We start from the raw sequence: 11,769 nt of genomic DNA on the forward strand, positions 1-11,769 counted from the left end.
ACAAACCTGGGATACTCAGGATTGACTCTAGTTCGGGAATGAAGCCGGAAGCTGCAGGACTGTGAGCATCTAACATGCTGTCCAAAGACTGCTGAGAGCAGCAGGTTGCTCCCAGATCAAAGCTACTCCCTGTGTCCCAGGTGATAATGGTGCATCACCACCATGGCCCGAGACCCCCTTGGCCCAAAGTGCTGGGGCAAGCTTACAGCATGCCCCATTTAGCTGCTGGGCTCAGGATGAGCAAGGGTCCCAACTAGACAGCCAGCATCCTGAGTAGGAGACAGGCACCAGAGGGGTTGTGGGGACATGGTCTCAGGGCCCTCCTGCAGAGCAGCCCTGGGACCCCCTCTTGGTACCCAGCCGCTCACCAGGTCAGAGCCAGGCTGGGTACCAGGGATGGGGATGGGTGCAGAGGAGCTGCGTTCCTACCAGTGTAGCCGATGGCAGTCTGAGAGGAGGTGCGATGAGGCCCAGCCTGAGAAATGATCTCCACACGGTATCGGGACCCTGGCACCAGCCCCTCCAGGTCAAGCTGGGTGACTCCACGGGGGACAGACACATTCCTTATGATGGACAGGGACTCAGCCACCGAGAGCTGTACCAAGTGATCTCTGCCACCGCCTGACTCCACCCAGCTCACATGTAGCTCCTGAGGTCTCCGGCCAGGCTGTACACTCACGTTAGCCAGAGACAGTGGATCTAGGGGGAAACAGCATGGAGATACATGAGATGGTGGAGGAAAGCAACTGAAGAAGCCAGGAGACAGCCTGCACCTCTGCACAGGGCTAAAGGAGAAGTTGTGGCCACTGACTGCCAGCTCTGCTGTTGTCCTGGAGGGCATGCAAATTGCCTGCCCATATTCCCAAGGTGCCGCCAGCAGGCAGGTGCTATACTGAGAAGGGAGCAGTCAGGGGAGCAGTCAGCTCCCCAGTGGGCTGCTCTGCTCCATGGACAGGGAGCAGCAAGCCCATACAGGTCTCTGTGCATCCTCTCTCGCACCCCTGTCCCACCAGTCCCAGGCTGGCCTTGAGATCATGAGTGGTCTAGGCAGAAGGTTCAGCCTGACCGGGGACAGCCTGAGCTGGGGAAAAGGGTCTTTTGGGGATCAGAAGCCAGCACACAGCACCTAACTCATGACACGCTCTGATTTCCAGGGGCAGGTCTCACTGCAGCCCTCCCTCTGCCTGGACATGTCCATGCCATGTCCGTGTCCAGTCTTGCAGGCAGTGCCAGGATGACCCATCCCTGCAGGAGGCTGGGGACACTTCTCACTCACATGTCCACTCAGTGGCAAAGTGTGACGAGGATCTGTATGGACCAGCGAGGACGGTCACCTTCAGGAAGTACTGAATGCCAGGGGACAGCCCCAGGAATGTGAAGTTGTGGGTGTTTGGGCCCACCGAGATGTTCCTCTGTGCTGGATGGCTCTTGCTGTAGAGCTGGAGGTGGAACTGGTCCACATCACCAGCAGCCTTGTCCCAGAAGGCAGAGAGTCCCAGCGGGCGTCGGGTGTTGGTCAGGGTGACACCAGCTGGAGCCAGGGGGTCTGAGAGAGAAGAGACATTTAAGTGGTGAGAGGCAGTCATGGTGGAACTGCTTCAGTGTGGAGTAGGGGCCTGCATGCACTTGTCCTGGGCACCCTTCACTGCTTGTCCCTCGTGGGCTCAGGTCAGAAATGGGCTGTGGCATATCAAACCACAGAACAGCCTGAGCTTCTACTCAGCAACAAACTTTGGAGCAGGTCTCCAGCTTTCCTGCTGGGTGACATTCGGAGATGTTTCCTATTCAGTGATGTGTTTCTCTGGCACTGCAGACCCTTTTACTTCCAACCTGGCCGAATGTGGCTCTCCTTCCACTCTTTGCCTGTCTATGCATCCCTGACCCTGGTTCCCCTGCACCCACATACATGGTCCACACCCTCCCTTGCTTCCACGCCATGAGCTTTCTGGTCTCATCAGCAGGCCATGGTTGCAATTTGCAGTAGGGTTGAGGTAGGGGTATCACACTCACATGTCCAGTCTGTGGCTGATCGCACAGGGGATCTGTAAGGTCCAGCCATAGCAGCCACCTCCAGTGTATACTGTCGCCCGGGGACCAGGTCCTCAAAGGTAACATTCATCCAGTTGTTCCCCATAGTCATGTTCCTGACCTGCTCCCCGGACTTGGTTTCCCAGAGGGTGCCTGTGTAGCCAGTGCTGCCAGTGAAAGCAGCTCTCCAGGAGGCTTGCAGAGACGTGCTGCGGCCCTGATTGCTGAGGGTCAGATGCTCCAGGGGCAAAGGGTCTAGGAAAGGAAAGGTCTAGAGTCACAGCTACACCTGGACTGGGGTCACCTGGCAGAAGTGCAACCCCAAATGTGCTGGGACTGGAGCCCCTTCCCTGTGAAAACCCACATCCAGGTGCTCTGGTCACCGGCAGGATCTGAGCAGGCCACCATCCTCCCTGCTGACAGACACACACCAGTTTGGCAGGGACTGGGCCAGCTCAGACTTCAAACTGGCATGGTAAGAGAGGACTGCTGTAGTGCTGGAGGAGTTGGTGAGTGGGATGGTCTGGACCAGGGTGGTGGAGAGGTGGTTCAGGGCAGATGAAGCCTGAGCAGCGCAACAGAAGGGTGGCCTGGGCGAGGAGGAGGAGGGCACTGGGCTCTGCTGACCCTTGTGCTGGGCGACTGGGATACGAGCCAGGGTCAGACACATCCAGCAGTACCTTTGTTTTCCTCTTGAGCCTTCATCCCTTTTATTGCATGAAGCTGCAGAAGACCCACACTATCACATGCCCTGGGGCATGACATCGTGGAGAAGGACAAGGTCCAGTGGGAACCCTGGGCTGTGGTGAGGGCTGTGGCACTCACATGTCCAGTTGGTGATGCGCTGGGGTGAGGATGTGTAGGGGCCAGCCACGGTGCTGACCTCAAAGGTGTAGAGAGTCCCAGGGCGGAGGCCCTCATAGGTGAAGTTGGTGACATCTCTGAGCAGCGAGCGGTTCTTCATGGGGTACTCCATGGGGCTGAGGGCCAGCATGTAGCCCTCTCCCACTGCCTCCTCCCAGCTAGCTAGCAGGCTGTAGGGGCTCCCCTGGCTGGACAGACTCACACCAGATGGTGCTAGCGGCTCTGCAAGGGATAAGGATGGGATTGTGCATGTCACTGCGTGGGGCAGTGCATTAGGCAGCCAGGCTGCTCTCGTGACACTCTGCAGTGTTCCCCCACCAAACGTGGACAGCCAGGGCTGTAGGGAGAGCCTTTTACTGCTCCCAGCACCAGGGGCTGGGTGAGTGCCTCCCCACACTGTTTAAGGCTCCAGTCCTTCCCTCCCGCGGTGGTAGCTCTGGGGTGGCTGTCTGCGCACCCACTGCAGCTCCACAAGTTGCTAAGGAGGAACTGGGCACAGGAAGACGTTGCTCTGGAGAGACTGGTGGTGCTTCACTACCCAACCAGCCGTGGTAAGCAGAGGGAGGGGAAGCTGTCTTGAAGCCTGCCGAACACCGAGTCCAAAGGTTACTGAGTAGGATCTGGTCTTGATTGGTGCCTGACACTACCCGGCACAAGTCTGCCAAGGACCTCTGAGTCCGCCCTCACGAGGAGCTGTGGGGCAGCAGATTTTGCTGCTCTGACCCACAGCCTGCCCTTGAGACCAGGCGCCACTGCACTGCACAGCTCCATCTCTGCCTCTGCTGCAGTCCCCCTCCCTGTCCCACCAGCCTCCCTCCGGGTATCAGCCCCTCCATCAGGCAGCAGAAATGGCCTTGAAAGGACATGCTTGGGCTTTCAGCTTACGTGTCCATGCTGCTGTGCTGCGGGCTGATGCTCGGTAAGGCCCAGCCACCGCCGTCACCTGGACAGAGTATTGCTTTCCAGGGCTCAGCCCGTGAAAGGTGACGTGACCGTTGTCTCCGCCGACAGAGATGTTCCTCGTCGGAGCACCGTCCTCTCCCTCCTGCAGAGTCACCAGGTAGAAGTCCCTCTCTCCTACTGGGGTGCTCCAGCGAGCCTGCAAGGAGTTCTGCTCCTCTGCAGCACTCAGAGTCACATTGCCAGGGCTCAGGGGGTCTGGAAGGGAAGGGAACGGGATTATGTGCATCAGGATTATGGGGTGCTCTGGACCCCATACACTCCTGAGCCTCATTCCCTGCTTCCTTATCTGCAGGGTCACATCCAGCCTTAGACATCTTTTTGGACCGTGCTGTCTCCATTTCCCAGCACAACCATTCCTTGTCCATCAGAGCCCAGATGAAGCTGGCAGCCTTGCTGGGAAATTCCTAAAAGTCCCTCTCCTCTCCATTTGTGTCCCATCATGAGCTTGCTGATATTCCCAGGAACTGGCCTGGACCGAACTCCTGGCTGGACGCCCCTGGCTCGTGCGTCTGGCACCAGGGACTTTTGTTTAGTCGAGTAGGTCAGAGCTTCAGACAGCAACGGCAGGGATAGTCAGACTCGCTTCAAAGCAGAAACAAACCAGCTGGGGGTGTGGAGGTCTTCCAAAATCCCAGCTGCAGACTCAGCAGTGAGCAGGCTCCAGTTTCCCAGACTGGCAGGTGGAGCAGTGAAGAGCTGGAGACTCGTCAGCTGGTGGCACCCAGGTCCTTCCAGCGTACGCCTGACCAGTGTCTCTGCCCACGGCCAGGAGAAGTCACTGGACACAACAGCCCTGAGTTTGCAGCTTCGCACCTCCATAATTTGTTGCTCCTCACTAGAGAGGGCCAATGCTTTCTTGGCATTTGGCATGAGTCTTGCTCTGTCCTGGAGGCTAGGCTTGCCCTCTCCATTTCCCCTCTAGTTTTCCTGGGAACATTTGGGAGGTTAAGTCGAGGGTCAGAACTATTTGCAGTGCTACGTACATGGTGGCAGCAAACCAGGACTGTGGTGGTGGAAGTCACCTGTTCTCAGGACCTGTCAGCCTAAGGCCAGAAGGTGGAGGAAGTTGGATTGAATGGTGCAACTAGCTGGGGTCTGGGAGGTCTACCTCAACTTCTTGACCTGCTGACTTCCTTGGCTATGTTTGCACAGCACCCAGGACATTAGGGACATCCACCAGGATGCTACCAAAATCAGGTGCTACCAAAATATACCCTTCACAGCAATCAAAGGGGACCAAAGTTCCATTTCCCTCCAGGAACCTCCAGTTCAAACTAGCTAACTGCTATCCCCTTGTCCCCTGTTTTCTCTGCTGCCCTTGGACAGGCCTGAGGCACGCGAGAGCCCAGCCCCAGCTGCACTGAGCACCAGTGGGATCTGTTACCCTTCCATCCTCCTCCTCAGGGAGAGGCCACAGGCTGATCCCAGTGCACCCCGTGGAGAAGCAGGATGGCACTGGGAACTCACCTGCCCAGGGGACTCACTGGCCCCACTATCACAGTGCCCCAGAGCTGCGTCCTGGAGCAGCTTTTGGCCAGGTCCAAGCAGAAGAATTGCCCTTTGTACCCGGGGCTCTGGCAAGAGACCTCTGGATTCAGAGGCTGGACCAGAGGCAGGGAGGAAGCCAGGGCCACCAAGGTCCTCCCCCATCCCTGGCCATCATACTCACATGTCCAAGCGGTGGCATTGGGTCCCCCTACGGTGTAGGGCCCAGCCGTGGCACTCAGTCCCAACCAGTACTGGGTGCCAGGGTGGAGATGCTGGAAGGTGTAGCTGGTGAGGCCCCTCCTGGCTGACAGGGTCGTGGTCACCGTCTGGGTGAGGAGGTTGTGGAGTGTAAGGTGCAGCCAGGCAGCCCCCCCAGCGCCTGCCCAGGAGGCAATGAGGCTGGTGCTGGAGCCCGGGCTGAGCCTCAGCTCGGTGGGGATGGAAGGAGCTGCGGGGAAAAGCAGGAGGGAGCGAGGCTCAGTGCTGGGGCTGAGGCTCCCTGGACCCTCCTGTCTCCCCAGGGTCTCCTACACCCACAGTTGCTCTCTATGCTGGCATGAGGGCTGAAGGTCTGGCAACAGTCTGCTGAGGGGTGTCTCTCCCATGTCTCTTCCCAGGCAGGCTGAGGGGCTCTTGAGGTCCCTCCATACTGTCACCTTTCAGGCTGCAGGGCAGAGGGGGTGGCAGCCTGGGTAATGCAACATTTCTGCAGCTCCCACCAGCCAAGATCTTTTGTCAAGATCCCCAGATTGCCCTTCTCCCATGTGGACATGGAGCACCCAAACCCAAGCTGCAGGTCTTGCAAGGCAGGACTGAGGTGTGAGGATGTCCCTATGGCCAAGCACGCTGGGTTCACAGCAGGGATGTGAAAAACTCCCAGCTGTTCCCCATCCTACGTAACCTCCCCATCCCAGGCCTGGAGACCTCCTCCTCTCTGCCAGCCCAGTCGGCACATGTGCTTCACCCCTCCTGCCAAACCTTTTCTCCCACCTCTTCCGTCTTGGCCAGGCACACCCATCACTCCCTACCTGTCCACTGGTGGATACTGGTGCTCGCCTGGCTGGATCCAGACAGCGTGCTGACCTTCAAGGCGTACTCGCTGCCAGCCAGCAACCCGTCAAACAGGAAGGTGGAGGCGTTTGGCAGGATGGACACATTTCTCACAAGCGTCTGGGAGTCGCTGTGGTAGAGGGCAAGGTCGTAGCAGTCTCGCTGCCCATGGGCGTGCGCCCAGGAGGCATGCAGCATGGCAGAGCTCCCCCCGCTGCTCAGGCTCAGGTTGCGGACAGGTGAAGGACCTGCATTGGACATGGCACAGACAATGTTGGCTGGTTGCCGTGGGGTGCCTGACCTACCAGGTTGCTGAAGGGCGGCTGGTGGGACAGTGCCTTCACCTGGTGAGGTCCTGCCAGCTAACTCCACAGGATCCAATTCCCCAAGCAGAGCCACATTACCTCCCTGCCAGCTCACCAGTCTCCCCAGGGTTGTGTGGGCTGCACCATCCCCTTTGGATCAGCCTCTGCACAGTCACTCTGAACTGGGCAGGGAGACTTGGTCAGGGACAGCACACCAGGTGTGCACTGAGAAAGGCGAAGACATCAGCGCTTACCTGTGAGCTCACTTGCTGCCAGGTCCTCTGTTCCTGCTGGCCTTGTGGGTCCTGACACCTGACTTCCCATGAGCACCAGACCCTGCTCCTTGCAGCCACCACTGCTGTCTGACACCCTCCCTTCTGCTGGCCAACCCCCTCCCTCCAACTCTACTCTCCTTTTCTAGGTTTTCCAACTTCACCTGCACTGATTTACACAAGGATCTTCTGGAGAGATGCAGGCAAGGGCTGCCATCCTCACCTGAGCTGTGGGCTTACCAGCCCTGCACCCTTTCCCCAGTCCTTGGCATCAGCCAGGGACAGCATAGAGCAAGGCTTGGTGGGTAAGCCAGTGACTGACAGAGATGTGCCAAAATCATGGAGCAGATGCTACTTCCTTGTCACTCTTTCTAGACCTCCAGGCATGACATTTTCCACCCCTCAGCTCTCTGCAGCACACATCATAGGTTGGTCCATCATTAGCTATATTATTCCAGGAGAAGATATAGCATGAACCCTGCCCATGCAAGGTGCAGGGACAGGACCCTCCCTCCACATGGATGAGGGAATGACCCTCTGGGGACCAGGGAAGGACCCTAATCCTTGTGGAAGTGAAGAAAGGCCCGACCTCTCCATGAACTCATGGGATTCCACACAGACCTGTACTTCCCAACCTCCAAAGCAGTATGACGATCATTGGTAGGAGCACTGAGAGCCTTTGACACTGCAGTCCCTGGGGAAGCACTTACTTGTCTGTGCTGTGACTGTCTGCCTGGTGGTCTCCATACAGGCAAGCGTGGCCGTCACCTCAACCTCATAGTGCATGCCAGGGGTCAGCCCATGGAACCAGAAGCTGGTGATGTTGGGTCCAGCAGATCCATTCTGCAGCAGCGTGCCTGACCCCAGGGAGGAGAGGGCGAGCGAATATCCCTCAGCACCCCCCTCCGGCTCATCCCAGGACAGAAGGAGGGAGTCCGACCGGCCATGGTCACTCACACTGAGGTTCAGGACGGTCCCTGCAGAGGCAAAGCCAAAAGACTCAAGAGGTTGGTATGATGTTGCTGGGTGGCCAGTCTGCAGGGACAGGCTCCCCAGCGCAGCCACCCTTGCTGCACACCTTGGCACAGGCCACCACCATGGGCACTGCTACACTTTGGTCAGGCCCCAAAACCCGAGGGCTCTGAACTGCCTTTGGAAAACACAAGAAAGATCAGAAAACCCCACGGACTGAGGTCAAAGGCACCATGTGAAAGAGATGCTCCAAAACATGGAGCATCTCCTCCATTGGAGAAAGACCAGAAGGCTTCAGGCCATCACATGCTTTGTCCAGACAGCCCTGGTTTATAGCAGAAAAGTTGCCCTGGCTGGGTATAATCCATTGCTCACCACCTTGGTTGGTTTGAGCCCTGGTTTGTTCGATGAACCTTGGTTTGTTCGATGGAATCATCGAACCACAGAATTGTCTAGGTTGGAAGGGCCCTTTAAGACCATCAAGTCGAACCATCAACCTAACGCTGCCAAAACCACCTCTAAACCATGTCCCTCAGCACCACATCTACCCATCTTTTAAATACCTCCAGGGATAGTAATGCCACTGCCCCCCTGGGCAGCCTGTTCCAGTGCTTGACAACTTTTTCAGTGAAGAAATTTTTCCTAATATCCAATCTAAACCCACCTTGGCATAACTTGAGGGCGTTTCCTCTTGTCCTATCACTTCTTACTATGGAGAAGACATTGACCACCACCTCTCTACAACCTCCTTTCAGGTAGCTGTAGAGAGCAATAAGGTCTCCCCTCAGCTTCCTTTTGTCCAGACTAAACAACCCCAGGTCCCTCAGTCACTCCTCGTAGGACTTATTCTCCAGACCCCTCACCACCTTTGTTGCCCTTTTCTGGACACACTTCAGCACCTCTTTGTCTTTCTTGTAGCGAAGGGCCCAAAACTGAACACAAATGTTGGTGGGCTCTGGGTCCACTTTGCAGAAGCAGGACAACGGGAGCAGGATGGATATGGCAGTGGGGCTGTTTCGCTCCCTGCAACAGTCGCTGTCTCTGTGTGGGCTCTGACAGAGGAGAGGGTAAAGGCTGCTTTGGAGGGGTCCAGGCACTGCCTCCCACTGTCCTGCCCAGTGCACAGATGACATGGGAGGAGCAGGACACTGCATACGTGGAGGAAGTATGGGGCCACACTGGCACAGCCCCTGCTGAGGTGTGTCCCTGCTTTGGCCTTGCTGCAGCAGCAAGGTCAGCAAGCTGCGGCTGCAGGGCCGGTGCGGTGGCATCCAGATGGAGAGCGTCTGGGGACAAGGAAGCGGCATACGGGGCTTGGCCTAATTGGTGGGTCAGTGGCCAAAACTGCTATTGAATCCCTGCCCTTAGAGTTGCTCAGGGACCACCTACACAAACAGGAGCCAAACAGAGCCTGTCTGTTGGGAGCAAGCTGGCAACATGACCCTTGCAGGCTCCGTCTCTGCCTCCCCATGCCTCCACTAGCAGATCGTCATGCACTCCCCGTCCCCAGCCTTGCTGTGAAGGATGAGCTCTCTATTGCCTCCAGCCTTTGAGAAACACCAGAGCAGCTCTAGTGATAATAAGACATTTGTGTAATAATTAGCACTTGAAATTTATGATGTGCAACACGTTGTAACAGGCTTACATGTGATCTGGCATGGCAAGAAAGCTTTAAACAAGCACAGCTCATGCCCCAGAGGTCTGCCTGGGGGCTGCCTTTACACAGCAAAAAAGGAGCAGTGTCTGGCGAGCCCCAGGGCCAGGGGCACCTTTGGGACCGCTCAGGTGTTGCGTGTCACCTTCCCACAAAGCTGGACAATTTCAGAACTTGATGCAACTTCTGTTACATGCCATGCCGTTGTTTGGAGCCTGCTGCCATGCTGAGAACTTCACTCAGCAGGTGAGTGCAAAGGGAATTGGGGAAGTTCGATGGACACAAAAGAGGAGCCTTTCCCCCTGGAAAAGGCCTTCTCAGTGACATTCCCGAGCAGTTCAAGGGCAGATTTGGGAACAGACTGCTCAGGAAGGGTTATCTGAATGTAGCTGGGTGTCCACAGGTCAGGTCTCTACACCTGGGCCAGCTGCCCTGGGCTCCCCTTGCTGTCAGCAGAGACCTGGTGGCAGTAGCTCCTGGTGCACGGGACCTGGCTAATCTCCTCCTGAAGAGAGTCAGCGGGATTGTGCCCTGTGTGGAGTTCAAATAAGGACGGTTTTTCACCATCTATTTCTTATCTCATGAAGGCATGAGTTCTCCACCCATGTTTGTCTGCTTCTCTCAGGTTTCCAACAGACTGCACTGCCTGCCTCCATCTGTCACTTGGCAATCACCTTCTTCACCTCTGCAGTACAAATGTACCAATACCTAAAATGGGCCAGAGGCATCCTCCAGCCCTGAGGCCCATGATCACAATGCTGCTTATGTCTCCATAGATAAGCTCTGCTAACCACATCACAGACAGCCACATCCAGGTACACCCCATGCCCCGACTGAAGTCTGCAGATCATCTGGGAGAGTTTTCACTGGCACGGGCCAGCACTGCGTGGGCACCGCACTGGCTACAAGCCCCATGGAGCATGATCCTGCCCAGCCAACTGCAGGTGCTCCATGCAGAGCTCCTGTGTCTGTGCTGCTGCTGAGCCCATGTGATGTTCCGTGGAAGGAGAGAGCTTGGAGCCTTGTTTGTCTCTCACACTGTCCCCATAAGGCTGGTTACTGGACGAGGATGGGACTGACCCCCTTCCCTTCCCTGGCCATGACCTGCAGCCTGCAGTAAGTCTAAAGCAGAGTATTTACAAAACCACTCTTAACTCCGAGCGTCCCGGCCCAGCACATCTGCTCACCTCACCATTCCTGGGAACCAAGACCACCCTCCACAGCCTGGGAACCATTTTGCTTTGACTTACCTCTATCAATGGGTGCCTCCTGTCCCTCCAACCCTGCCCGTGCTGTCCGGTTACATCCCTCGCCCTGGGGGATTGAAGGTGTCAAGTGAGAGAGGGGCAAGGTGAAGTGGTCTGAGCTGAGACCAACGCCTGTGAGAGGTGCCCTGTGCAGGGCAGGGTCAGGCTGGCCAGGCACAAGTCCCAGCCTGCCATGACATCTGGGGGCTGCAACCCTCTGGGGACTGTGACCCCTTTTCCCAGAAGACCCCAGATGACTGCTCACATCGCCCTCCCCTAGCCAAGACAGAGACACAGACTCGGCAGATATAGCTTGTGGGCTGCCCTGGCCTTTTGCATGGGTCAGGACTGCAGACCAACATGGGGCCATGACCACAGGGGTGGACATCCCACCAAAAAAGCCAGGGCACAAGGGGAAGATGTGGGCAGGGAGGGAGCTCTGCACAGGCCCTGGCAATCTCTACAGGCTCCCCCCCTTCCCACGATCATGGAGGGGGAGCATGGAAGGACCCCAGACCTCCGTCCAGCTGCCATCCCCCACAGGCTGCAAAGCGAGGGCTTGGCCTGAGAGCTCCAGAGCTTCCAGCACCCTCCACACCACAGCGGGTGCTGAGCACGCTCGCGGGATGCCCGTCTCCCCACAGTCTGCTCGCGAGCAGGGTGTGCCCTGCTTAGGTTGAGGTTAGTTCCCTCCACATTAAAGGAAATGTCTCTGCCCACTCCCCGTCCCGCAACAAGCCACAGAGGAGCAGTCATCTTTCTTTAGTTATTTCCCCCTTGGCTCTGCTGGCTGACTCATTTCTGGCTCCCCCACTGACTGCAGTGCTTTTGGGAGTGTGCATGCGGAGGGGAGTGAAGGGGCTCCGGACCTCTGGGAACAGCAGCCAGCCCATTCCCGGGGCGAGGAGCCGTGCCGGCATGGGCGC

At 57.2% G+C, this 11,769-nt stretch overlaps 2 protein-coding genes across 2 annotated transcripts in view; both read right to left on the reverse strand.

Moving 5' to 3' along the window:
- The window catches only part of LOC104283194 (receptor-type tyrosine-protein phosphatase V-like), a 22,955-nt gene extending 22,879 nt beyond the window's left edge, over positions 1–76 (reverse strand). Inside the window, exon 1 of the mRNA XM_009881349.1 lies at positions 7–76. Coding sequence (XP_009879651.1) covers positions 7–76 — 70 coding nt within the window. The remainder of the gene's footprint in view (positions 1–6) is intronic.
- A 288-nt stretch (positions 77–364) lies between these two features.
- LOC104283195 (receptor-type tyrosine-protein phosphatase V-like) overlaps positions 365–11,769 on the reverse strand; it is an 11,855-nt gene continuing 450 nt past the window's right edge. The window contains exons 2-10 of the mRNA XM_009881350.1: positions 10,847–10,910; positions 7,681–7,947; positions 6,372–6,641; positions 5,525–5,791; positions 3,778–4,050; positions 2,854–3,114; positions 2,011–2,283; positions 1,277–1,546; positions 365–699 (exon numbers count right to left, since the gene is read on the reverse strand). Coding sequence (XP_009879652.1) covers positions 365–699; positions 1,277–1,546; positions 2,011–2,283; positions 2,854–3,114; positions 3,778–4,050; positions 5,525–5,791; positions 6,372–6,641; positions 7,681–7,947; positions 10,847–10,910 — 2,280 coding nt within the window. The remainder of the gene's footprint in view (positions 700–1,276; positions 1,547–2,010; positions 2,284–2,853; positions 3,115–3,777; positions 4,051–5,524; positions 5,792–6,371; positions 6,642–7,680; positions 7,948–10,846; positions 10,911–11,769) is intronic.

This window comes from Charadrius vociferus, unplaced genomic scaffold (assembly GCF_000708025.1).
Source record: "Charadrius vociferus isolate BGI_N301 unplaced genomic scaffold, ASM70802v2 scaffold333, whole genome shotgun sequence".
NCBI lineage: Eukaryota > Metazoa > Chordata > Aves > Charadriiformes > Charadriidae > Charadrius > Charadrius vociferus.